General features: G+C 45.6%; 1 protein-coding gene across 3 annotated transcripts; it reads left to right on the plus strand.

Annotated features, from left to right (window-relative positions):
- The first annotated feature begins 777 nt into the window (after positions 1–777).
- SERPINB5 (serpin family B member 5) lies at positions 778–24,785 on the plus strand. 3 transcript variants are annotated; one of them, XM_045065703.1, is made up of 7 exons: positions 778–958; positions 9,061–9,235; positions 12,194–12,331; positions 15,539–15,656; positions 17,198–17,340; positions 20,044–20,211; positions 23,008–24,785. In XM_045065703.1, exons 2-7 carry the CDS (start codon positions 9,068–9,070, stop codon positions 23,398–23,400), a joined length of 1,128 nt encoding a protein of 375 aa, XP_044921638.1. In that variant the 5' UTR covers positions 778–958; positions 9,061–9,067; the 3' UTR covers positions 23,401–24,785. The 3 variants fall into 3 exon arrangements, with proteins under 3 accessions (XP_044921638.1, XP_012908227.2, XP_004745654.2); XM_013052773.2 differs by lacking the exon at positions 778–958 and adding an exon at positions 1,436–1,562; XM_004745597.3 differs by lacking the exon at positions 778–958 and adding an exon at positions 1,621–1,753.
- Positions 24,786–27,775: the final 2,990 nt, after the last annotated feature.

Raw genomic sequence — 27,775 nt, forward strand, 5'->3', positions numbered from 1 at the left:
CTCACTATTTTAAATGAAATATTTATTTCCAACAGTCAGAATTGTGTTCGGGCTTCCTTGGGCATTGTCGAATTCCTGTCACCGGAGGACAAGCACCGAGCAGGAGGGTTGCAGAGGGAATTCAAACATCAAAAGGGAGAAGGGCCAAAGCTCTCTGATTTAAGCGCAGGTCTCTTCAAAATCTCTGGGTCACAGTGGCAAGCAGGCAACAGTTGTTTAATAAATTATTGCGGTGAATTCAGTGTGAAGCTTCTGCACCAGCCTTTGGGCCATTATGATTATTCCCTGAGCCTGTGCCGCCTGAGGAGAAGGCAAAGCAGCCAAACAATAACCACCGTCATCCAGGAGGACACACGGTGGGCCAGACGGTCCCTGTGTGTTGTGTCTCCATGTGTTTGTGTATTTCATTTTGCAGATGAAATACATGAAATGTATTTCATTTTACAGATGAGGACACTGAGGCGGGAGCGGTTAAACGCTTTGTCCAGGACAGCTCAAGCAAGGAGAGGTACAGTGCATCTGCCAACGTAGGACTCTGCCCCTAAACCCACATTTCCCCACTAGGGCTGGAGAGTGTAACTTTCGAGAGGCGTCCTGCCCACGTCACCCTCCGATGACCTTCTTACCTCCACTTGCCCCACGGATGCCTACGAGTCTCCTCTCAGAGTTCGACTCGTTTAGTTTATGGCTTTGATCCTGGTTAATAATAACCAGGCATCCGGGAAGGGAAGCTATCCGTCCGTCCGTCTTAGTCTGGCAAAACGAGGTGCTCTCATTCATTTCGACAGCCAGCATTTATGGACTGCATCCCGTCTATCGAGTCCGCACCAAGGGTTGGTGACACAAAACTGAACGAGGCTTGGTCTTTATCGTGAAGATTCTCGAAGTCGGATAGAGAGGGCCGTGCAATAAACAGCTGATCAGGAAACTGTGGTAAACGAATAATAGGGAATCTTAGGTGAGTACAGCAGGGAAGCATTTGGCTTAGTTGGAGGTGCTTTCCTGAGAACAGATTTGCTAGGTAGGGTGTAGGTCCCCCCAAAGAAGGAGCAGCGGTGGGGGCAGGACGTGCAGGCTCCGCGAAGACAGAGCTGTGTCTTCCTCGTCACTGGGAACTTCACGCAGCACTTTGTCCTATCAACTTGGTATTACATATTTTGCTAAGCAGAATTTATTTAATTTATAGACCCTCTTCTTTTGTGATCGCTGCTCTGTTTAATGGGTAGTACCTCTTTGGCGTTCTGGAAGGATAAGCTAGCCCAGTTGACATGGAAAGGTGGAGGTTGGAGAGCTTTTGGGGGCACCACCCTCTCTGAGAAGTGTGAATCATTACGACCGTCACACATTCCTTCTGTTTCATGCATTTCATCTTCCGGTCCCAGTGGCCTCCCAGGGTCGCCCTTGTGTACCTGCGGATGTGTTCACTTAGCCCAAGGCAGAAGCCACCGACAGCCCTTCCTGCCCGAGCACGTCGGAGGCCTTTGGAAGCTGTGCAGGCAGCAGCAACTTCAGCCTGAATCATTTTTTTTTTTCACTCAGGGACCAGCTGCCAAGAGGCCTGAGTAAGAGCCGGGAGCGTAGGAGTGGGAGGGCGGCGGGGGCCAGGCTGGGAGTGGTCCCGGAGGGCGTGGTGCGGGTTCAGGTGAGCGAGCCTCGCCTCTGCCCCACAGAGGGTTGCTCCTGCGAGGTCCTTCCACAGCCCTCACTTTCCTTTTCCCTTGCCGGGCATTTTCCAGGATAGCTGTGACTCCAGGTAAGCAAAGCGCGGTGGCAGGGCTGGTGATTCCCCTTTACGGGGAGATTCTTAACAACCAAATCATGATTTGAGCTGCTGCGAGGTGGTGAAGGAAGTTGACACAAGGGTTATTGTCAAGGGCAGGCTGTGAGCGGTGGCGCTGCTGCCCGCCCACCCTGACATGGGCAGCACTTCCAGTTGGGAACTCAAGGTGGGAACCAGGAATGCCGGGCAGGGAGCGAAATCACTTAGTGGGACGAGGAGCGAGTATGAAGAGACAACGGGGCTTGGAGGTTTGGGGGTGGTGGTGGGGGGGTGGCTGTGCGACAGTGATTTCTGGAGGGGACCGTCTTTCTGAGGACCTTTTCAGCCTTATCTGGAAATTTGAAATGAATTTTGCAATGCTGGTTTCCAGAAAGGGCGTGGTGCTGAGAACCTGGAGGGACTTGGAAGGTGTTGGAGCGTCCGGCTCCCCCTCCCAGCTGGGTGAGAGTCTGATTTTGGAACCGCTCTTCTTTTCGGCACTTCTAAGCCCCCAGCTGGCGTTGGCTTACTAACCACACCTCCTTCCAGGCAGGGAGCATTCTCTCTCCCTATTTCTGGGTTTCGGGACACTTGAAACAAGTTACATATTTCCCATGTGTGCTCTTGGGCAACATTTCAAAGAGGCCGGGTCACAGTCTCTTCCTCACAGACACTGAGGTTTTTATGACGTCACTGAAGTGTATCCTAGTACGGATCAATTTAACAGGCCAGGCTGTTCTGTTGGCTTGTTCTCAGGGGAGGTACGGACTCGCAGAGCTGAGGGGTTACCTCCATCCCGGCTCGGCTCGGCCCTTCGCGTTGTGGATGAGGAGTGGAGGGTCGCAGAGGGGAAGTGGGTCCCCAGTCACACAGCTTACCTGCGCGGAGATGAAGGAGAATCCCGGCCTTCCAACTCACAGCTTGTGGCCACGATGCCCCAAGTACTCTGATCGACCTGCTCACCCCTACGTCACCAAAGAGGTCTTGAACAGAATCAGGCGGGTCTCAAACCTCAGTCCCCACCATCTGTGCAAGTGTTTGATGGGTTCCCGGATGGGCGGAGAGGCGGAGGCCCGCCTAAAGCAAGGATTCTCTGTGTGACTCAGTGGGTTTATTTCTTTGCTTCCCAACGCCATGAATTCTGCTACTTCAGTCCCTCTGCTGGACTTTGAAGTTATGCAGTCTGAGCAATTTTGGTCATTCTGGGGCGGCAAACCCGGTTCTAGTTTGCTGTCGGGCAGCTCAGTGGTCAAGATCAGGCTCTACATGGAGTATCTGAGTATAGAGAGGCTCCCCCGCCATTGGTGATTAAGCAATTGACCTCATTACTAATAGCTGCGCTATTCTGTCCTGCTAACCAAGCACTTTTCACACACATCTACTCATTTCATAACTTCCCTTAATCTTCACAAGTTTCCTCCGCACCACAGAAGCTGCAGGATCTCCAATTATCTTCATCTGGCTCTGACTTTTTCTTCTCGTGAGTGCAGACAGCAGAGACTGTGTTTTCAGGCATCCCATGGTTGTTATCACAACAAGGCAAGCTTCCTCAAGACATTGCCTAGGGATGGCCTAGACCAAATATCAATTTTTTTTTTAACCACATTTTTCTTCATCTGTAAACTGAGGCTGGCTAGGCTAAGTGATATCCACAATAATGTGACACAGTGAAAAATAGTTTTTAAGGAATGAACAAAACATGCACATAGTTGTGTGTGTGTGCGTACACATGTGTGTAGAAGAATGGATCTATACATAGGGTGAACTTATCTTGTTCAAATACAACATGTTTGAGAGTGAAAGGGGCACTCTTGCTAATGTCAGGACAACACAGATAAGCCAGGACTGTCCCAGGCAAAGTGGGACATAAGGTCAACCTACCCACATGGTTTTTTTCTCATCCAATAGTCTACATTTCATTTTTCATATACAGATGAAAAGCTTGAGGACCATTGACTTAGATGCATTAAAAACTGTAGGAATCTTTATGCGGGGGCCAGTGACCGGTCGTAGGTCTAGAGAAGCGAGCACACTGACCCGCGCACCTCCCAGTGTGTGTGTGTCTCTACTCATTTGGGACCCCCTGCAGTCTCTGAATTGGGTCCATTCTCTCTGGCACACGTTTTTGCTTGGCTAACTCCTACTTCTCCCTCAGGACTTGCTTTCGTGTGACTTACTTGGATGGAGCTGTCTCTGAAATGACCTCACTAAGATTTTACAGAAAGTGGACTCTCTCCCCTGAGGGCTCCCACAGTAACTGGTGCCCCCATCCAAATGCTGGTCACCCCACCACACGCGTCGTGCCACGCGACGGCTCCACAGAGACAGGAACCGTGTAGGTTCACTCGTGACTTCCCAGTGTCCAGCCCAGTGCCCGACACACAGGAGGCCCCCCGGTAACACTTATTAACTGAGAGTGATGTCGGACTCGTAGGTTGCGATGCAAAGAGCAGGACGAGAACAAGAGTTTCTTGGAAAATGGGAAGAAAAATTTTGTGTGGATTAAAAAAAAAAAACCTGTGCAAAGTCTCTCAGTGTCTCTGAAGGGGTAATTGAGGACCTGTAAGATTTTTGGAACTCTGAAGACTTCCGAGAGAGCACATGCCAGCGAAGACACAATTACTGAGAGGGAAGGTGATGAGGTGTGGTGGGGAGTACGCGGCTGGCAGCAGGTGGAAAGGAAGGTCTGGTTTTGCCACTCTCACTCCCCGTGTGGGTGGCTTGGGACAATCGCTTCATCTCCACCCGCCTTACTTTCTTCATCTGTAGCGTGAGGGAGAGGAGCCAGACTAGATCCATTCCAAGATCTTGTCCTACTCGAAAGATCTATGATTTTAGGATTCAATGCAAACAACAGGCCACTTTGCAGTAAATTCTGACAACTTTCTGTTTGCTGCATTTGCATTTCTTACTTAAATTTCGATCTCACTTTTCTCTGGTTAACATAAAAGTGCCTCTTAAACATTTAAGCTACGAAGAGATGTAGTGTTTTCTCTGTTAGAGCTGTTAGGAAATTCTCTTTATTTGTTACAATTGTCAGAAGGTTTTCATGAAAATGAAAGAAGTTCTCTAGTAACAAAGTGAAAAGTAAAACCAAAAAAGTTGTAGCGATTTAGCGCTGTGCACATAGGTCATTAGACATGTACGTTTATTATGTAGGATTTGTTAATCTGTACTCTTTTTCTAATTTCTACTCTTGCATGCATAATTTCCATAGCATCCCTTAGCCAAAATGGTCGGTGTAGGACCTGATGGGTTTCCCCGGGCTTGTGTTGCTAACGTTGCTGAGATTTGTTTGCATGCTTAATCTTGTAGCATGGGGAGGTGGTCATGGACTGTGGCCAAAGTCATCCATTGGAACTACCTTAGACCAGATCAGCCTTAAGTGTTTTAGGTCATTTGGCTCTCATCACCAAGCCGGGGATCAGATTTGCCAGGCAATGTCTGATTGATGACTTGCTTGGTGACTGTTTGCAGCTACAGCAGTTTTCACGTGCAGTCATTTTCTGCTTCCCTTGTCAAGCATCAAACAATGTCATTGTCTCTGGGACCTCAGATATTAAAGGGCTGCATGATCCTCCCCAACTCGAAGGAGACTTTTCTGGGAAAGGAGCTTGTCAGCACACAGATAAGAAGGCACACCTCATGCACTAGGACTCTTGAGGCAGAGGAACAGACTCTTGAAAGGGAGGGTCCCCCTGTTGGGAAAGCCTCAGCTGATAGATGTGGACTGATTCATGTTTTCCAACAGAGGCCTGACTCTGAGGTTTGAATTGCAACACAGTGTCAATTATATTGTGTAATCAACTGTACTAAAAACCACTGTGATCTCGTACTCGCATAGAACCGTTTAGACTAAATTTATCTTCAAATGCTATAAAGCATGAAGAAAGAGTGCTTCACTTGAACAAAAGGAACATTTCCTTGCCCTTCAATCCACGTCCAGGGGTTTGAGTCAAAATTCTCTTAGCAGATCACTCCAAGGGCTGATACACAAGAAGGAAAACCGACTTGAAAAGTAAAGTTTGTTATTGATTGTGCAAAATTATTCAAATATTTCTTCTGCGACGGTAGGAAATACATCTGGGAAGGACTACTGATGTTTGTTCCAGTGGAGCTGGTGTATTTTCATATTGGTAATAATGTGATTAGGCCTCAAGTTGTAAAAGCTTTGAGAAGTTCTCAGGGACCTGGGTTGAGGCTTTTCTCTTTGATGAAGTGATAGCTCATTTAGGCTTCTCTCTCTCTCTCTCTCTATTTTTTTTTAAAGATTTCATTTTTATTTATTTGACAGACAGAGATCACAAGTTGGCAGAGAGGCAGGCAGAGAGAGAGAAGGAAGCAGGCTCCCCGCTGAGCAGAGAGCCTGATGTGGGACTCGATCCCAGGACCCCGAGATCATGACCTGAGCCGAAGGCAGAGGCTTTAACCCACTGAGCCACCCAGGCGCCCCTAGGCTTCTCTCTTTGATGGAAAAGTAACTCAGGTTGAATGTTGGCTGTAGATGAAGTCAGCACCAATGATGTTAAATTTGCTGCCGTTGAAAGCCAGAGGAATCCATGTGGATTCCTCTGACCTTTTGTGAGGTTTCTTCTCATTTCCCTGCAGTGGTCCTACTCATCAAAACGCCCCATATTGTGTCTGTTTATGTCTCATTGCCTTTTGCACACCTGATGCTGGGCTGCTTTGCCTGGGAGTGGGCTGTCAGCCCGCTCAGACCCACTCCTGAGGAGAGAGGGGAAGGTCGTGGGCCCCAAAGAAATATAAGATTGAAGGTGACCTTGTAGTAGGTTTTCAGTGAGAACACTGATGTAAGCTCACTTAACTGTTCTTATCAGGGACATAAAATGAAGGAAGAAGATGACCAGCGAGCATAAACAGGTCAATAATTTTTTTTTTTTTTTTGCTAATGAATTTGCTTTTACAGACTTTGAGATATATATTATAATCTTTTTGAATCCATCCTACACACAAGCCACATGTCCCACAAAAGGCAGGATTCTGAAAACATATTTGTAGACCAGGGACTCATTCCTTGATCTTCCTATCATGTCTTGAATTTTTAATTTCTGTGCAGGGATAAGGTATACTGTTGAGATCCTATTCATGTATTGACTCTCTAATAGCTCTTTGGGTCCTTTTGGAAGGAAGCCCTCTGTCCTGAGTGCTGATACTTTGTCTGATGCTGGAGAGCATGTCCTCCTAGAGGTCCTTCAATGTCATGTTCACTCTTTGTGTCTCTGTGTGGGACTACACAGTACCTGATGGCTTTGGTGGAATACTTCAAACCTTGGCCTGTGCACCAGCCAGTCAAGGGTAGTAATATCATTCTGTGGCCCATAGACACACTCTATCCTGGGCTCAGGCTGAGCCTGAGGAGTCCATGATGCTCTGCTCCATTCTAGGAAGGGTTATGGTCCAACCCCCTGAGTTACCCAGGTGCCTTTTGGCTTGATCGTTAACGACTGGATTGGACGGATAGTGGACCTTTCAATAGAACATTTCTCAAACTTTTAAATTTCAAGACCCTTTTACACTCTTAAAAATTACTGAGGATCCAGGGAACCTGGGTGGCTCAGCTGGTTAAGCATATACCTTTGGCTCAGGTCATGATTCCAGAGTCCTTGGATCGAGCCCCATGTTGGGCTCCCTGCTCAGCGGAGAGCTTGCTTCTCCCTCTCCCTCTGCTTGCCACTCTGCCTACTTGTGTTTTCCTTATCTCTCTGTAAAATAAATAAATAAAATCTTAAAAAAAGAAATTACTGAGGATCCCAAAGAACTGTTTTTCTTTTCTTTTTCTTTCTTTTTTCTGATGTCAGATATGTCTATCCATACTTCCCAAATTAGAAATTAAAACTGGAGAAATTTTGAAGCATTTACTAATTTATTAAAATGACTATAATAGAGCCATGACATATTAACATGAATAACGTATTTTTATGAAAAAACAACTGTTTTCTAAAGGAAAAATAATTGCAGGAAGATGAGTAACATTGTTATTTCTTTTCTTTAAATCTCTGTGATATTTGGTTTGAGAGAAGACACACCAAACAGCCTCTGGAAAACTCTGCTGCATATTTGTGAGGGATTGAAAATGAAAAAGATGATGTCTAAAAGTTATTATGAAATTAAAATAATGATTTAATCTCTATGCCCAACAAGGGACTCGAACTCATGACCCAGGGATCAAGAGTCGCATGCTCTGCTGACTGAGCCAGCCAGGAGCCCCTGAAAATGGACCCACTGAAAGGGTCTTAGGGGCTGCCAGGGGTCTCTGGACACCACTTAGAGAACATGCATCAGGATAAGAGTCCTCAGACAAGACTAGGTGCCTACTCATTGCTCTCTCTACTTCCCCAGGCGCTATGTTTTTAGCTGAACCCACCTTCTCTCTTTTCTTTAACTCCTCTGTGACTTGTTGCACTGCTCACATGTCACAGGAAGCCCCACATTTCCTTCTTTGTCTCCATATCTGCCCCAAAGAGTTGCAGACTCAGAGAAGGAGGGATTCAGTTGGTACATCTAATACTGCATGTGGGGTCGTCCACACCGTAGGTATATACTCACGACAAAAACAGTAACCGCTGTTTGTTCAATATTGCTATGTGCCAGCTGCCCTCCTAAGGCATTACTGGCTCTATTAGTCTCCCGGGGCTGCTGTAACAAAGAACCTCAGAATTGCATGGCTTAAAGCAATAGAAATGTATTCTCCCACAATTCTGGAGACCAGATGCCCAGAATGAAGGTGTTGGCAGGACCCTGCTCTCCCTGCAGGCTGTAGGGGAGAATCTGTCCCATGCTTTTCTCTTGGCTTCTGATGTTTCCCATGATCCTTCTGGTGTTCCTAGAAGCATCACTTCACTCTCCTCCTCGCTGTCTGGGGCCTGCTCCCGGTGTGTCCTCACACCATCTTCCCTTTGCACATGTCTGTCTCTGTATCTTTTCTCCTGTTCTTACAAGGACCTCATTCATTTTGGATTAGGGCCACCCTAATGACCCTAACTTGATTGAATCTGCAAAGATCATATTTCCAAATTAGATCTCATTCACAGATAGCCAGGAGTGGGACTTCAACATATCTTTTTTGGGGGGACACGATTTAACCCATAACATTTACTAAATGTTAAATTGAACCTTGCAGAACTGCTGTGATTGGACTGTTTTTAATCTTCAAAAATGTTAATTCTATATGGTTTCACCTACATCTTAACTGAAACAAAATTGGTCAATAAAACCAACTGATTTTGATCAGTGTTGTCAACTGTCAGCTGAAATCACCTCACCCTTGTCCTTTGCTCCAGGCCCACAATGGATGCTCTCCGACTGGCAAATTCAGCCTTCGCGGTTGACCTGTTCAAACAACTGTGTGAAAAGGAGCCGGCAGGCAACGTCCTGTTCTCTCCAATCTGCCTCTCCACCTCTCTGTCCCTTGCTCAAGTAGGCGCCAAAGGGGACACGGCAGATGAAATTGGACAGGTAAGCTCCATACCTTGTTTCTGCTTCGAGTGCCAACAGGCGTATTAGAACACATAGGCAGTGCCTTGGGAAACGAATGGGGGCCCTTGGAGAAAATTGCTTGGGATTGAGAGTTGTGCCTTTTCTAGCACCCTCTTAATCAGTCTTTCTATGTGAAAGTTCATTAATCTGTCCTGCCGCCCACATTTACAAGTACCGTGCTGTGCTGGAGAACAGGGGACCTGCTAGGTGATCACGATCTTTATACTAATGGGTGGCCTTCGGCAAGTCTACCTGTTACATTATAAGGATCAATCAAGATGGTGTTTATTAAATGTGCTCCTGCACATACCCCCTGTTTTATGCACAAAATTTATTGACAGCATCGTGCTTTAAGATGCAGGCTCAACTGCATTCTACTCTATACTATATTGTCCCCTATAATATAGTAATATAGTAATATATCCATACTATCCATCTATAATAGATAAATATATAGTAATATATCCATACTCTATAATACAGTAATATATCCCTATAAAATAAATACATCTGCACTTATGTTGGTACAGAAATAACATTTAAAATTTTCTACCTTCAAGCAACAGGGGTGAATAAGAAGACGGATTGTTCTTTCTTATGTTTCAGAATATGCCGTTCGAGAAGAATGGACTAAAATGATGTTACCCCCTCCCCCATATATGTATATAGTTGTATGCAGGTGCAAATTGTGTGTGTGTGTGTGTGTGTGTGTGTGTGTATTTTTAGAGTTTCTTTGTTGGCTATGGTTGACCGTCTAGCTTTGTAAGATTCTTAGACCTTCAAACAAGGTGATCTTCCAGATTGTTACATTTAGGTACTCATTTACCTTTATTTCCGTTTTTCATTATTTTTAACTGTGATATAGTCGACATATAACACATTAGTTTTAGGGGTACAAGATAATGATTTGATTCCTGTGTCTATTGTGAAATGATCACCACAGTAAATCGAGTTAACATCTGTCACCTTACATTGTTACACATTTTTTTCTTGTGTGAGAACTTTGGAGACCCACTGTCTTAGCAACTTTCACACGTACAATATAGTATTATTAGTCACTGTCACCCTGTTGTACATTAAATTTGCATGAATTGTTTATTTTATGTCTGGAAATTTTTCCCCCTTTACCCGTCTCCCCCTCTTAGATCGTAGGTGGATGTGCTTCTACTTCCATTCCAATATGGTTTTTATGTTGATCATTTTAGGTTCAACAGAATCTTTTTTTTTTCCATCAACTCACAAGCATTAAATAAAGGAACATCTTATATCCATAAATCCCCAGGAAGTACACCCAAATAATAATTTGGGTCAGGATGAAGAATTTACACTCAAACCTGACTGGAGCTTGAAAGAGAAGCTTCCGTTGTGGGCAGGACACCCGTCTCTTCTCATTCATCTTTCACTCCTGACTCCCCCAACCTCTCCATCCCCACCCGATTCTCCTTCTTCCTTCTCATCTCCCACTAGAGAAGGGAGAGCAAAGATGACTTCCCGGTAGTGGGTCTGTTCTCAGTATTAATAATAAAGCTCTTTTCAGTACCTACAATTGTTTCCCTGGTAGCGCTTACCTGGGTTCTTTAACTTTCTGGTTTTTTTAGCTGCCGTTAGGCATGAGAGCAATGCAGTGCCTTGGACCAGCCAATGTGACCCTGCTGTACCAAGGTTTTTGGGTCATCAGACATTGTGCCTATTTAGTGACATTACCTGATGTGTGGCAGTCAGGGCAGTGGCTCTAACTTAGGAGTGAGGAGAGGATAGCCTTATGCTGACATCACCTTTTGGGGCACCAAGAAGCAGAGATGCTGCTGGGCTATTGGCTGGAACAAAAGAAGAGTTAGGAACAAAATGGAAGGAATCAAGCCTTCCAGAAGATAACATCCTAGTTTTAAGTGACTTTGAATATTAGTATAAGAATAATTATTACCATTTTTTTTTTTAAAGATTCTATCTATTAGACAGAGAGAGAGAAATCACAAGCAGGCAGAGAGGCAGGCAGAAAGCAGGTTCCCCGTGGAGCAGAGATCCCGACGCAGGGCTCGATCCCAGGACCCTGGGATTATGACCTGAGCTGAAGGCAGAGGCTTTAACCCACCGAGCCACCCAGGTGCCCCTAATTATTACCATTTTTGAAACCATATGAAGTTTTAGGTGTTTTACGTGCAAGGTCCGTAATAGTTATACCAACTCAAAAAAGTAGGTGTTCTCAATCCCTTTTACAGAGGGGAACATGAAGCTCGGAAGAGCTCGGTAAGATGGCATTTCTAGTGGGTACAGGCTGGGATCCAAGGCAGAGCTGTGTGACTGTGGCCCACTGAGGGCAGGCGACCGTGGATGGTGGCTGCCTTCTATCAGCGATGCCTCAGCACGTTTGGTTAGAGCAACTGAAGGGGCTAGAAAGACCCTGGCTGGAGACACATATATCCCCAAATCTGATACCTAATGATGGTCTCTCTTGGTATTTCTCTCTCTCTTCTTGTGTCTCAGTTGCACAGGCATTATAACACAGCTTTACTCCTTCCCGAGTTCAGAAAGCCTTCTGTATGAGCATTAGAGACATCCTTTTGAAGAATGGGCAAAATTTCCCCAAAGTTGAATAAAGAGAAGACTTTAATGGCGGTGTTTCTCAACTGGGGACAGTTCCATGCCCCCTCCCATCCCAGGGATATTTGGCGATGTCTGGAGACATTTTTGGTTGTCACAAATGGAGGAAGGAGTGCTAGGGTCACCAAGTCAACCAGGGATGCTGCTTAACATTCTACAGTACCCGAGACAGCACCCCAACAAGAATCATCCAGCCCCAAATGTCAATAATACTCAGGTTGAAAAGCTTTCCTTTATGGGGGCAAAGGAGCAGGGAGGGACTGATCATTGTCCTGTATCCACTGTGGTAGGAAGAGGCAATATTTCATGGGTAATGGATTTTTTTTCTCTTGACAGGTCCTTCATTTTGAAAATATCAAAGATGTACCCTTCGGATTTCAAACAGTAACATCGGATGTAAACAAACTTAGCTCCTTTTACTCTCTGAAACTAATCAAACGGCTCTACGTAGACAAATCTCTGAACCCCTCTACAGTAAGTGGGTGAAAGCAAGGGGCACGATTTAGCTTTTTACCAGGAATGACATTTTCACGTGGTTAGACCCACAACTTTGTTGTCCGTGAAATTCACTTCTAGGATGCTCATTTGTGATTTCAGGCTTATCAGAAATAAATCAGTTCTAGTGGAGAATGTAGGGGTGAGTCTCCCGATATGATGGGAAGCCGCCCAACGTGGACAACTTCACACACTCAGGCAGAGTGACAGAGATAGACGTTTACTGAAGACACCGCAAGGGAGTGGGAAGGACAGCAAGAGAGAGACTGTCCTCCCCGAGGCAGTGGTGGGGGGGCTCTAGTTAAGGGGCGGGTGAGGGAATATGGAACATATGGAATTTTCCTGTTGTGGTACCTGAGTCTGGGTGTAAGCAGGCCATGGGTCAGCGAGGACTTGTGGATATTTTGAAGGGGGGGTCACTTAATGGGACTGCTTGTATTAAGCCAAGGAGCAGGGGCTCCTTGTTGTGGGCTCCTCAACCTTTCTCAGGCTTCCATTGCTCAAGTTGATTGCCTAAAAGCAGCCTCTACAGAGAGGCTGCAAATTGTGGAAATCACTTCTAGCTAGAATCGCCTCGCAGTCACAACACAGCTCAAAATGCACAGAAGCTTGTGGGTTTCCCTTTCTCCTCTCAAACACACCTAAATCTCACCTTTCCTCCTAGCTTCCTCACTGAGAGGAATAGAGAATGGGGTATCAACTCTCTAGTAAGTGTATCTCCATAGATGCAAGACAGCTCATGAGTTAAACCTTTTTCTCCTTGAATAGCAGGGCGTCTGGCCCGGGGTCAACATTTTAAGTTCTCCACCTCATTTGTTCATGCACACAATGTTCTCTTGACGTCTCTCAAAATCAATAAGAAAAATAGCAACTGTATGAATCAGTCACAAATTGGTTTTGTTTGCTTTCCAAGGCTGGTCATGTGGGCATCTATCCAAGGTAGGCCTACGGGTTTAACTTCAGCTGTTTCTTGAAGGACTCATATAAAGTACACTGTAGTACCCTTACCCTTGACCCCAGAGTGTGTCATCATATTTTGTAGAATCTGTGTTTGAAATACATAACCAGCATCCTGGACTATGATGTAGAGTTTCTTTCTCTAGTCGCAGAGAGTTGATTCCGTTTGTGTTTGCATGGTCAGAATTTCAAGATTTCCACATCTAAAAGGTAGACTAAAAGGTTAAATATTTTACCATAGTTTTACTACTTTCTGCATACTGCCTGTTTTTCTAGGCTTTTCTTTTAGTTTTTTTAATTTCTTTTTTTTTTTAGTTTTTTAATGTCTTTTTTCTTTTTTAATTTTTTTTTTTTAATTTCATCTGATGAGTGACAGAGATAGTGACAGAGATAGTGATAGAAGAGAGAAGAGGAAGAAGCAGGCTCCCCGCAGAGCAGGGAGCTTGATGTAGGACTCCATCCCAGGACCCTGAGCATGACCTGAGCTGAAGCAGATGCTTAGCTGACTGAGCCACCCAGGTGCCCCCTGGTCAAGATCTTTTGAGAATATGAGTCACTAGATGTTATTGTGACTTTATTTGTATTGTGTGAAGACATATATACATAGCATTCTTTTCTGCCAGCAATCACCTAGGACATTAACAAATATATATATCCCAAGATGGGAGTTGGGATCTGAGTATGGAAAAATTTAAAAAGCTCTCTAGGTGGTCTGAAGGAGATGCTCAATACATTTTGCAGCTAGCTGTGAGGAGCAGGGAGGTCCTTTATCTTGCTGGGGCTCAGGGTTCTTAGGTGGTGCCAGCTCTCTCTGTCAATGGTAACACTCAGTCCCAAGGTTGCGTTGCCATTAACAGAAGCAAAATGGCTAAGGCTAAACAGCTGCTCTCAAGAAATTCACGGAGCCCCCCGTGCTCAGGACATTGCATCAGATACATCTCATTTGGTTGAATTTCCATTCCACATTTTGAGTCATTTCAACCAAACTTGGAATTGAAAGGATTTTAAAGCCTATTTCTTTATTTAAAAATTTATTTATATATTTATTTTTAGAAAGAGAGAGAGAGAGAGAAGGGGGAGGGGCAGAGAGAAAGGGATAAGCAGATGCTGTGCTGAGTGTGGAGTCCTACCTGGGGCGTGAGCTAATGCCCCTGAGATCATGACCTGAGCAGAAAAGAAGAGTAAGGTGTTTAAGGGATCCAGTTACTCAGGCACCCTGACAGACTTTTTTTTTTTTTTTTTAAAGACTGCTTTCCGTTCCTCCTGCTGGGTGTGTACCATTTGCAAATTTACTGGTAATAGAATCAACAAATGCGGCAGGAGGTCCCCCACCCCCCAATCAGAATGACCTGGTTTGTTAAAAGTGCACGTTCCTGGCCTCAGATCACTGGAATCAAGATCAATAGGGATGGCGTTTGGGGTTTTGCATTTTTAGCAGACATGCTGTGGACCCCCTAGAGTCTCTATTGATTTTAGTGAGGATAGGAGTTTTCTGTTCAGAGTTCTCTTTTCTATACATTTCTTCTATTTTTTTTTAATATAAATTAAGGTTAGATTCCTTTTGGAGTATTTTATATTGTTTTTTAAATATTTAAGAAGTTTTTATTTATTCATTTAGAGAGAGCACAAGTACGCAAAGCAGTAGGTAGAGGGACAAAGAGAAGCAGGCTCCTCACTTAGCAGGGAGCCCGGTGCTGTGCTTGATTCCAGGACCCTGGGATCATGACCTGAGCTGAAGGCAGCCATCCAGGTTCCCCCATTTTTTTCTATTCTAAAAGATATATATCTCTTAGAATAGAAGAAAAAATATCTCAGGTGTGAGATACACACACACACACACACACACATATATAGATATAGATATGCATATACATATATGTATATATACATATATATATATCACATTTTAATGTTTCTAAATTGGAATTCATATTATAATTGTTGCATACATTTAGTATAGTGTTCCTTTTTTCCCCCAAAGCTGCTACTACATTGACGGAAGTTTTTAATAATTGATATTGCCTTATAATTAAAGAAATGACACACTTCATGCAAAGAACATTCATTGATTTCCACACGAAGTTTCCATTTGTACAGTGTTTCAGATTTTGAAAGGGTATTCACCAACCTGGACACTTACCAATCCATTAGTTAGAATCATGGGAGGAGGCAATGGTTTGACTGTGGACTTTAGGTACTTTGTGATTTTATAAAGTGGATGTTTTTCAGGAGTTCATCAGCTCTACGAAGAGACCCTACGCAAAGGAAATGGAAACTGTTGACTTCAAAGAAAAATTGGAAGAAACAAAAGGTCAGATCAACGAGTCAATCAAGGATCTCACAGATGGCAAGTATCCTTTCCTTACCTGGACCCTATCTTAGACCCTATCTTCTCATGAACTTTCTGCTAACCATCAACGTGAACATCTGGAAGCTTCCTCGGATGTTTTCAGTAGATGGGCTAAATTTTTGTTTTTCCAGCCCATTCAAACATGCGGATGGATTCTGGGGCATGTCCTACATCATCTTACGCTCGGCAGGAATTCCTGGTGCTTCCATTCTCACCCACCTGGCTGGGCTCCCCAGCGTGCTTCTAACAGAGAGTGACTTCGCGGAAGTCACTGGCCGCTTTCTTGATCTGGAAACAAAACCTCAGTTTACTGATCTGCAAAATGGGGTCTAAGTTACCTGATTAATTTTTACATGGTGGCTGTGAAGAACAATCTATGATCACCAAGATAATCTATGGTAGTCATAGTTAGGTGTGCGCACACACGAATGTATTCATATGTATATATCTGTCATTGAAATGATGTTTCTTTGCCTTCATATGTAAAGGAAAAAACTGGCATAAGTAATACCAGGGTAAGCACAGTTTAAAGATCTATGAGCAAAAGCAGTTGCTGTTTAAACTGCTGTGTAACAGTTTTGCTTCCAAAATTGTCTGATGATTGTATTTTCTTTATAAAGGTCTTTAAAAAAAGTCTTCATAAACTTAAGATTTTAACGTCTTCATAAACTTAAGAAAAGTCCTCTGAATTTAGAGTCAGAAGCTCGAGATTTAAGTTGGAACGACCACCCACCAGCTCCCCTCCTCTGGGCTTCCAGCTCCTTCCTTAACGTGATTAGCAGTCAACCCATCATGTAACATTAGCAAGACTGGTTACGTGAGCTCAGTGCAAAATGCAAATGCAGGACCCTTTATTAAAAACCATATTAAGGACTTTAAGGTGGTGACAGAGGAAACCAGGACAGGGCCCTGCACGTGCATGTCACAGGTCTGCAAAGTGGGCCCTGAGCAGCAGCGGGAAGATCCCGGGGATTTGGTAAATGAAAGTCCCTTGGGAAAAACGTCAGTGCTCTTCACACATGAGGACTTCCGTTCTATGATGGCATTATCCCCAGGGAGCTCTTGTGGCTGCTGGGGATTGAATCCTGTGATAATGACCCCACTGCCCTCTGGGGAGGGTGAGCGGGGCTATGGGGTGAAGAAGAGTGCAGCCCGGCCCTGCGCAGATGCTCTTTCCAGCCCGGTGAGCCTCCGGGGCTGCTCAGCCTCCCCGAGCCCCAGTTTCCTGAAATATAAAACAGGGGTAATGATATTGGCCTTCCAGGATCCCTGTGAGGTAACGCATGTGAAAAGGTTAAAATCACACTCCTGGCTTTTCATTCCGGAGTGCAGGCTGTGGAGTCCGAAAGACTCAGCTCTGAATCCTGACTCTGACCTTGCTCATGTGTCATCTTGGGCCAGTGACTTAAGCACCACATCTCAGCATCCTTATCTGTAAAATGGGGATAAATACTCAGCGAGCGGACGCCCGTGTGGATATCAGATGTGGTTTGGAAGAACGACAGGTGCAATCTGGGCTTTCCTATCATTGCTTGCAGGCCGCTTTGAGAACATCTTGGCTGACAACAGTGTCAGTTACCAGACCAAAATGCTTGTGGTTAATGCTGCCTACTTCGTTGGGAAGTGGATGAAGAAATTTCCTGAATCCGAAACCAAAGAATGCCCGTTCAGAATCAACAAGGTATGGGGAGGGGGGCAGCACGTCGGAGGTTCCCAACTAGAGATCTGAAAAATGATAGCAACAGACGGGGCCATAGGGATTCACTCCAGGGAGGGCAGCTGAGGCCCAGGATGCAGTGTGCTTTCCCTGAGACAGGAAGGAAGGTGGGAGACAGAGACCCATAATCCAGAGCCTCTCACACTTCTCCAGAATAGTTAGATGGTTTTGCTGGTGGTTGGTTCTCCTCCCTTGGAAGGGCTGGCAGACGGGCCCCAAGTTATATGTAAGCAAACCCAAGACAGTCTGCTGATGGTGGGTTTCTTAGTGGCCGCAGGGCCAGCCCGGACCCAACCCACGCCTGGTAATGGTCAGTGAAGGCACTGTGGGCTTTGGAGCCGAGCACGCAGATGTGTAGTGTTTGCATCTCACAAAGAGTGAATGGGCGGAAGGGAGGAGGGATGTGTGCTACTCCTTTACTGTGATTCCGTCATCAAGCTGAGGAGAGCGAAGTGATGCTTCTAGGAACACCGGAAGGATCGCGGGAAACATCAGAAGCCAAGAGAAGAGCATGGGACAGATTCTTCCCTACAGCCTGCAGGGAGAGCAGGGTCCTGCCAACACCTTGATTTCAGTCATAAAGCTGGGTCGTGGCAGATCCCGGAGACTCAATAAGGATTTGAAACGTTACTGATTTTGCTGTATTTCCTCTGAGCAAGCAGTAAAAACACTGCTCAAGGCTACGTGGGGATACATCCTCCTTTTGAATGCACACTTTTTTTTTTTTTCTGTTTGTTTCCTTTGCTTTGCTTTTGTAGCCACTGAACTTTTCCAGTGATGTTACCAAACCTTCCCCCCTGGTTCTATAGTGTTTCCTTTAAGGGTAGACTAAGTTGATGAAGTTACATTGTTTGGTATAACACCTATTCAGACAACGTGAACACATGCGTGGACACACACGCATTTCCTGGAATGGTTTTTATTTAGTCCTGTGTTCAGAAGATATGTCTCTCAATTTATGTTTCAGAAATGGGGTCACTGTATCCATGTTCAGTGCTGATAAGTGAAATCGATGGGTTTTGGTCATCACAACTATATGCAAATTCACATGACTAGCAGTCTAACTCGATGGAGATTTTTAGACAAATCTGTATCTTCTTTAAGAGAAGTAAATGGAAGAACCAGCAGCTTATTTCAAAAGTAGTATGTTTTTCTATCACAGTTATGTTTCTGGTTGTATGCAGGATCGAAGTCTTTAGTGACCTGTCAACCAAATATTTAGTGAGCAGCTACCTTGTGCTGGGATATACCAAGATAGTAAGACAGGGTTTCTGCTTTGTGGTCCAGCTGGTGTGTGGGGGTGGGTGGGGGTGGAAAGACAGTCCCATAAATAAATATTCTAACCATGTGACAAGTACTGAAATAGAGGTGTTATAAAAAGTAAAATACGGTCTAGCTCTGCTTGAGAGAGGTGTCAGGGGAAATTCAGTTTACAGTTTGAAGATCCCAGATAAAAGTTTTACTGCAGTATTATTCCTGATAGGAAGTTTATAATCTCCCCTAAAAGAGATGCAGCTAATAGGCCAATATCCCATGGGAGGTGTAGATTGAAATAAGAAGTCACACTAAATTTCTATCAGTCTCTTACTCTTGAGTATGAACTAATTTTTCTTCAGAAAATCAGTGTCTTTGTAATAGAGGCACAAAGTCAAATGTTAATGGAGATAGAGAAAAGGAAGGGCTTGAAGAAAAAAGCCTGGGCACTGAGGCCATTGTTTGAGGAGTGTGGAATGCATTGGAGCTAGAAGCGACTTCGAGATGGTTCTATTCCTTAATATTCCCATTTTAAAAATTACTAAATATTTGTAGCATACAGAAAATTATAGAAAATAATAAAGCAAGCACCGATATACCCAACAACCAGCTTTGTAAATCTTTATATTTTGCCTTATTTCAGATATTTTAAAAGAAAAAAATAAAGCAACAGATGCACTGTCCCACACAGGCCCACCCTCTCCTGTGTTTTTTTCTCTTCCTCCCCAGAGGTGATGACTTTGCAGAAATGTCTGATTCCCTCATTCCACAGACAGGAAACTGAGGACCAGAGGATTTAAGTGACTTGTGCAAGATCTCAGCATCTATTTGTGTCACATATAGGACTAAAACCCAAGGTTCTTAACTCTACCCCAGACTCTTCATTGCTCAGATGAGAGTAGGTTGGCCATACAGGAAGAGGTTGCAAACCTAAAGGAGAACAGAGGATGAAACAAATGGGATGTTTATCCTGCTCTATGCTGAGTGTTCCCTAGAGCCGCATAAGGAGATATGTGGTTTGTACTAGAACTTTCTATCAAGTCAGGTCCACCAGGAATGGTTCAAAGAGCTTGTACTTATGAGCATCTATAAAGACTGAGTTAAATTCTCCCTGTTTTCAGTCCTACTGTCTTATTTTTCCTGTTTAATATAAGCAAGTACAATATTCTGTCTAGTTCCAGAATAGATTGGAATTATGAGGCACGTGAATAACCTTTCAAGGGAAGTCATTAACTCTTCAGAGGCTAGTCTGTGATGCTCTGGGTCCAGAGGGGAGTTGAGCCAGAATGGTCTGAAACTATAACAAGAACAAACGTCTGTGTGTGTGTGTGTGTGTGTGTGTGTGTGTGTGTGTGTGTGTATTTATGCTTGTGTAACTCGAAAAGCAACCGGTCCAAATTTCTCCTCTTACAGACGGACACCAAACCCGTGCCGATGATGAGCATGGAGGCCACGTTCTGTATGGGCAATGTTGACAGTATCAACTGTAAGGTCATAGAGCTTCCCTTTCAAAATAAACACCTCAGCATGCTCATTCTGCTCCCCAAGGACGTGGAGGACGAGTCCACAGGCCTGGAGAAGGTGAGGAGGAGGAGGGAGGTCGGGGTTCAGCACGACGGCGCCCCCTGCTGTGCATTGGAGACGAGTGGCCCGCACTGTGTGTGGCTTGACAAGGGTCTCAGGGTCCTTTCCCGGCCTTTGTCTGGAAACAGCCAAAATTTACCTGGCAATTGGGAGGACCCAGGGCCTGTGAGGTCCCACATGCCCCTTCTCACTGGTTTCTTCCAACAGGCCCATCTGTGCATTGGAAATGATCACGGTGCTCTTGTTGGCGGGGGAAACTGAGGCACAGTTGGGGCGGTGACTGGTCTGTGGTCACATAGATCATCAGTGGTGTCTTGAATTAGAATCTGAGCCCAGGAAGTTGGAATCTGTGTTCTCAACCTAGCCTCGAGCATCTATTGTTAGCATCTCCCATTAGTGTGGTACCTTTGTTACCACCCTCGAGCCCGTTATTAGCACATTTGTCCTAGGGTCTGCGGTTTGCTTTAGGGCTCGCTCTTCATGTGGTACATTCTGTGGGTTTTGAAAAGCTCTTCTTTTTTGAAAAACATTTTTAAAAGATTTTTACTTATTTGACAGACAGAGACCACAAGTAGGCAGAGAAGCAGGCAGAGAGACAGGCTCCCCACTGAGCAGAAAGCCCAACTCGGGGCTTGATCCCAGGATCCTGGGATCATGACCCAAGCCGAAGGCAGAGGCTTTAATCCACTGAACCACCTGGGCATCCCTTGAAAAGCTCTTCTAATGCACTCGCCTATATGAGATTTTGTTATGCTTTATTCTTTCTGTAGGTTATTAGAGGCCCGAGGCTTAAACAGAGGTTCATCTGCTGGTGAATGGTGCTTTTGCTTCCCCTCTGTTCTGGCAGCCCCATCCACACCCCGTCCCCAGCCACCTCTTCCCCCCTGGGTCCTCCCTTCCCAGCTTCCCTAGCTCCCTTCCAGCTGGGCCTTGGCCCTTGGCCGGGGAGAAGGACAGCCTCTTTGAGGCACCCAGAGGTCACCTGCTTCATTTCCAGCCATGCGTCAGTTACTCCCTGACGTTCCTGGGGATAATCTAGGTCTAAGTCAGTCTCCGTCCCACCTGCGGCTTTACCGATGGTTACACTTTCTCCATCACTGCCTTCATTGCTCTTTTACTCACTGCTCTTTTTCCTTCCCACTCAATTCACGCCTTGGTCTCTTTTCTCCTGCGGTCACTGCACTTTCTCTTACGGGAAATACCCTCATACCAGCCTTTTTCTGATGACAGTACAGAATGGAAGAAACTGATCTCTTGGGTCTCAGGGAAATGCAAGAATGCATGTAGTGTTGGTCTCCTACGGCTGCCGTAACAAAGTACCATGAACCCAGTGGCTTAAACAGCAGGAATTTATTCTCTTAACAGTTCCAGAGGCTAGAAATCTGAGGACTAGGTCTTGATTCCTGCTGCGGGCTAAGAGGCAGACTCTGTTCTATGCCTCTCCCCAAGCTTCTGGAGATGGGCTGGCGATCTTTGGCCTTTTTTTTTTTTAGCTTGGAGATGCATCGCTTCAATTTTTGCCTCTGTGTTTTCACATGGCTTTCTCTGTGTGTGTGTGTATGCATCTGTGTCTAAAATTTTCCTTTTTATAAAGACACTGGTCTTATTAGGTTAGGGCCCACCCTAAGACCTCATCTGAATGACCTACAAGGATCCTGTTCCCACATAAGGTTGCATTTTAAGGCACTGTGAGTTAGGACTTCAATGTACGAATTTATTTTGGGGGGGATACGATTTGACCCATAACACATACATAATGGAAGAGAAAAGAGCTTTTTTTCCTCTGAGTAGTCTTTTTGAGTTATGGATGAATTTTATTCCCTCTCTTCATTCCCATAAATCAAGGGGGCAAGAATTTTTGGCTCAAAAATTCTAGTTACTTATGGTAATCTTTTGATCAAAATAATTTGTCATAAGTGAAATAGTAGTCATAGAAAACATAATTATTGTAGATTAACAAGAGAATCCAAGGGGACCCTCCCCCACTAAAGACAAAACAAACAAACTTGTGTCCAGTTTGTGACCTTGCTGTGCCACTGATTCTTAATGGGGTTTCAGGTGAGTAACTACAGTGCAGTAGTGGTGGTGGGGGGGGGAGCACGATAATATCAGTCAAGTACTGTCATTCTCTCTTGTGCGTGCCTTTCTCCTCTAGCCAGTGGGGTGGTGAGCAGGGCAAGGAGTAATCTAAGATTTGCTCAGTGAAGAATTTTATGACTAAACCATTTTATACATCGTTGCCTCTCTCTCATTTCTAAAACCACCAACTGAAATGGATACATTCATCACCACGGGTCTTCAAGAATGACCGCAGACAGTTCAAGTTCTCATTTTAGAAAGAGTAACTTTAGGTTTAATTTGCGTTACAAATTTTGATGCTACGCCAAGTACATGAATATTCTGGATTTCCTGGTAGAAAAGTTAAAGTAAGCATCCGAGAAAGAGTATGTGTAAAAAACCCTTCTTTTATACTTATTTCACTCTTATTTATGCCACATTGTCATCCATGCATTTGTTTCTTCTCTACAGCTTCCGGGAAATGCCCTCAGACATTTCAGTGCAAAGGGACCATTGTGGGAGGGTTGGGGACTGGGTGGCTGGGTGCTTCTCTGGAAGGGAAACTTCCAAACCACACACCCAAACTGCAGGACTGATGGACTCCATGTTCGGTGGAGTATCTGCACTGCTTCCAAACTGGGCTTACAACGGCACTTTTTGTTTTCAATCAAACAGGATCACTTACAACTGGGAATAAAAAAAAAATAATAATTTCCTCTCCTTTGGGTCCTTCAGGTTGAACAACAGCTCAACTCAGAGACGCTCTTGCAGTGGACCAATCCCAGCACCATGGCCAACGCCAAAGTCAAACTCTCCATTCCAAAATTTAAGGTGGAAAAGCTTGTTGATCCCAAAGCTAGTCTTGAAAACCTAGGGCTAAAAAATATCTTTAATGAGAATACATCTGATTTCTCTGGAATGTCAGAGACCAAGGGAGTGGCCCTCTCCAACGTTATTCACAGAGTGTGCTTAGAGATCACGGAAGATGGCGGGGATTCCATAGAGGTGCCTGGATCACGAATCCTGCAACACAAGGATGAGTTCAATGCCGACCACCCATTTATTTACATCATCAGGCACAACAAAACGCGAAACATCATTTTCTTTGGCAAGTTCTGTTCTCCTTAAGTGGCAGAACCCAGGTTAAGTCCCACCTGACTTTTCTGTAAACTCTGCATCCAAAGAATCACTTTCTAAATACAATAAATTGTTAATATTGCTGGGTCAGGAAGCAGCTGGTACTTGATGTGTGTAGCCCTCACACTTATAAGCCCTTCTCTTCCAATCCTTTCTTTTATTCTCCCCACCCCCCAACCCCGCCATAAACCATAATGCTTTTAATGAAAAGGAGTTACCTTAGAGAAAAAATATGTATTCATTATTTGCCAAATTATCGAAGGTCATGGGGAGGATTGCAGTCTTCCGCAACGAAAACTCCTTTAAGAAGAATCTGGAGGACTTTAGAGCTTTGGCTTCTTTCACTAGGATACAGAATGTTCCCGACATTCTCACTTCCCTGAAAGACTAAAGAAAACGGTACACGAGATCCACAAAACTTTCCTGGCTCCAGCGGAACTTGGGCACATGTGCAGGCTGCTGTCCGTCCCTAGCTCCTTTTGCTTAAACTGCGGTCCCAGTGTTTTCTCCCAACTCCTTGACTTTTTGGGATTTAAGAAAGCTAACATGTTGCACATAGTATATGTAATGGAAGGAACTCCATCGATGGAGATCGGGACAGCCCCCTGTAAATCAACACTTTCATATTTCTGCCACAAAACACAGACCACTCACACAGAGTGGATAAAGACTCTGAGGAACCTACAAATGTCAGGTTTTGCTGCCAAACAAGTGTGCCACCCCCTTATGAAATAGCGTTTTGTTTTCAGAATTTTTGGAAGTCTTGGAAGGGTGGCGAGGGCATGGTAGACCCATGGGAAGTGCAGCACCTCAAGGGAGGTTTGATTTTATTAAAAATCCGCTTTTGCTTTCGGCAGATCACGCACGTGGTCACTTGGCTAGGGCCGCTGGTGGGCAGGGAGTGCTGAGAGCCTCAACAAGGCTCTGGGTGTCTGATGGCCAGGGACTTCAAACATGCAGGGATTTTTAAGGTAGCCGATAAAAGAGTGTTTTGAGAGTTGAAGGAACTTGTCTCTTTGTCTAACGTGCTAGTGGGAAAGGGGAAAGGAGCTCATGCCCTTGGAGAGAACAACAGCAATTGGAATGTTCTTCCGCCTTGACATGTGTGTTTCCAGACTCTGGGTTTAGTTACGGCACATAGCTAGTTAGTAACTTACGTTAACAGTAATCTGTGAAGTTGGTCTGTTGCGTCACCGATGCTGCAAGTACACGGGTTAATTTGCTACCAAAAGAGCACATTTGCTGAAGATTTCATGACATTCCTCACCCATCTCTTCTCTGGCATTCATTGTAAATAGATTCAACTTCCTTCTTGTTCTGAAGGTTCGATATTGAATGTCTTTTATGCCACTGACAATAAATATCACTGAACGACACGTCTTATCCCTTATTCCTGTTCTTATTCCCTTGTCTTCCTATCTTCCTGCTCACCAGGCTGGCTTCCTCCCCCGATCCCGTTCATCCTGGGGAGAAAGGACCTGAGGGTGTGTGTGGGCGCTGCGAGCCCTTTCTGTGATGTGTAACTATGCAAGGAAACGAGAGGCCTGGCAGGAGGACATGGAGCTTTTCTCCAGCAGAAAAGTTCAGGCCCAGCCTCAAAATCTCGTTCTATTAAGTAAGCTGTATATGCTCAAAATATTTGTAAGTACATTTTTCTCAATGTACATTTGTTTTAAGCCAGTTACGGTATCCCTGAACCTAATATCAACAGAGCCCTCGTCCTGTCCCTGTGCTGTGCTCCAATGGAATGTGTCCCCAGCTGCAGTAACGGCTGAGCACAGTGACAAATGCTCCTCACCCCCCCAAAAGAAAAAAAGCCATTTGTGCAGGGTTGCTGGGGGTGACCCAAGCCACGTTTTGCCACTCTCGGCTCATCACCCGCTCTAGCCTAAGAAACAGAAAGCGGGGGATAAGCACGGAAAGGGTTAGTGAGTGTTGACAGGAGGGAAGGGGTTAGCGCCTTTTTAAGCCAAGTGTTCAGGGAGCTTAGAGTGTCTCCTGGAATTTGGAAAGCACTGGAACTTTTGATGAACTCTTGCCTGGGCTACTCTAATCCAGTGGTTTTCACCTGGGGGCAGTTCTGTTCCCTAGGAGACATGATGTTATGGTCAAGAATTCTCAATATTCCACCATGCTCCGAACAGGCCCGGAGCAAAGAATGCCCACGCAACACCCCCAGTGCCAAGGTTCGGAAAGCTGGGCTGGAGGGGTCCCTGAGGCAGAGCAGGGAGAAGGGGCTGCAGAGGCCGTGAGGGGAGGCGGCCTGGTGCCAGCAGCCACCAGACGTGCAGGGAAGCAGGCTCGAGTGCTTTGAGACGCTGCTCAAAAGGTCGGCTCAGGGAGGGTGTCTCCAAGAGCCCAGGAGGAGAATATCCCGTGAGAAAAAGCCAGCATTTGCATTTGGCACCTCTCACGCTGGATTCCAACTGCACCAGTGAGGCCAAGTCCCCCCCCCCCACACACAAGTTGGGTGTTGTAAGAAGCAGCAGAAGAACGGGGGGGGGGCGGGGGAGGCGTGGGGGGGGAGCCCACCTCCCCTCCCTTCCCCTGTGGGATGGTAAGCCCCAACCAGCCCCCAGCGCTGGTGGATGGAGACGTTTTCAGCCAAAAGAGGATCTGAAGTTCCCACTTAGAAGAAATCTGGGCTTTTTCATTTCTGAAGATGTCTTTATTTACACATGAAAATGACTGGAGAGGTGTTAGTCTCCAGGATGTGGTTTAAGGGATTTAGTCCAGGGGAGTGGGGGTGGGGGTGGGGGGGGTGGGGACGCTGCGGCAGTGTGGACTTGAGAGGACATGGAGAGAGGGCCATTTCCTTGGCACCTGCCCAGCCTGGTTTGCTGATAAACCGGTTACTCACTTAGTCATCAACAACCGTAGGAGGAGGAGGAAACCAGAGGAGGAGGAAACACAGCCTTGTTTTATAAACCAGCGTACGGAGACACTGAGTGGGTGGGTCACCAGGACAAGAGCGCAGGGCTAGTGAAAGCTGATGGCCAGACCTGAACTCCTGTAGACAGAGTCCAGAGCTGGGGCTCTGACCTCCAAGCCACCATCTCTCCCCAGCACAGATGGCCACCGCACGTGCCTGGAGGAATTCTTCTGTATCTTCTCTATTTTGAAGTTCCCAGATGTTTGTCTGATTCTGACGGTCCTTTTCTTGTCAACCCAAATGGGCCTAGCGGGAGCCGGCTCAGCTCGGTACCTTCATGGAGCATCTTTATGGGCCAGGCGTTGTAGGGGCAGGTGCTTTGTGGGTGTTACTACATCTGCTTATTCTCCCAGTCACCCTGGAGATCGACACCATGCCCATATATTTTAGGAGGACATATGGGCTCAGAAGAATGGGGTAAAGCATCCAAATTGGTGATTAGCAGGGTATGTCTGCAGCTCTGTCTGACCTCCTTCTCCTATGACTTAGGGCCCTTGAACCCCTGGGGTAGGCTCCTCCCGGATGGCTTTGAGCAGTCACTTGTGCATCCCATGGGACCTCAGGCCACCCACTGCTGCCGATGCAATGTCTGTCTCCGTCCTCCAGGCAAACGGAGTGAAACAAAACTTCTCAGTTAGTCCCTATGCTGGTCCCCAGCAGGACACTAGGCTAACTGGCAGTTGTTGGCAGCCTCCTGTCTCTCTGCGGAGGTGGCCGGGCCCAGAAGGCAGTAGAAGGAAGTGGGATTTCAGAAAGGCCTGGAATCTTAGTCCAGATGGGGAAAGACGAGAAAGGGCAGGGAAAGGAGAAGCATGTGCTCATTGTTTATGGAAGAAAACTGAGGTGCTAGATTGCACACGAGGCTCAGACTGGATGGAACATGAAGGAAAGAGCAGGAGGTCAGACGATGTGGGTGCATAGCGGGCCCTGGCACCGGGGGCCCTGATGACCTTGGTGTCCTGGGCTGTGGGGCTGACGCCAGTGCTGGTTTGCTATGGCCATGGATAAAGTGGGCACATAAAAATATAACTTCTGGGCGCCTGGGTGGCTCAGTGGGTTAAGCCGCTGCCTTCGGCTCAGGTCATGATCTCAGGGTCCTGGGATCGAGTCCCGCGTCGGGCTCTCTGCTCCGCAGGGAGCCTGCTTCCTCCTCTCTCTCTCTCTGCCTGCCTCTCTGCCTACTTGTGATCTCTCTCTGTCAAATAAATAAATAAAATCTTAAAAAAAATATATAACTTCTATCTATTTATACACACACATACTTGGGACCCGGGATTCCTGAGCCATATGCAAATATTCAGCCAGTTTTCCAAAGTGGTTCTCCCATTCCTCACTATCTTTTATTAGTCATACTATTACTATTATTATAATTATTACTGTAATTACAATAGTAGTAGTGTGTTATAATATAAAATAAGGCTGGTAGATTATTGC

Source organism: Mustela putorius, unplaced genomic scaffold (assembly GCF_011764305.1).
Source record: "Mustela putorius furo isolate JIRA1106 unplaced genomic scaffold, ASM1176430v1.1 tig00003858_pilon_pilon_pilon, whole genome shotgun sequence".
In the NCBI taxonomy this organism is placed as follows: Eukaryota; Metazoa; Chordata; class Mammalia; order Carnivora; family Mustelidae; genus Mustela; species Mustela putorius.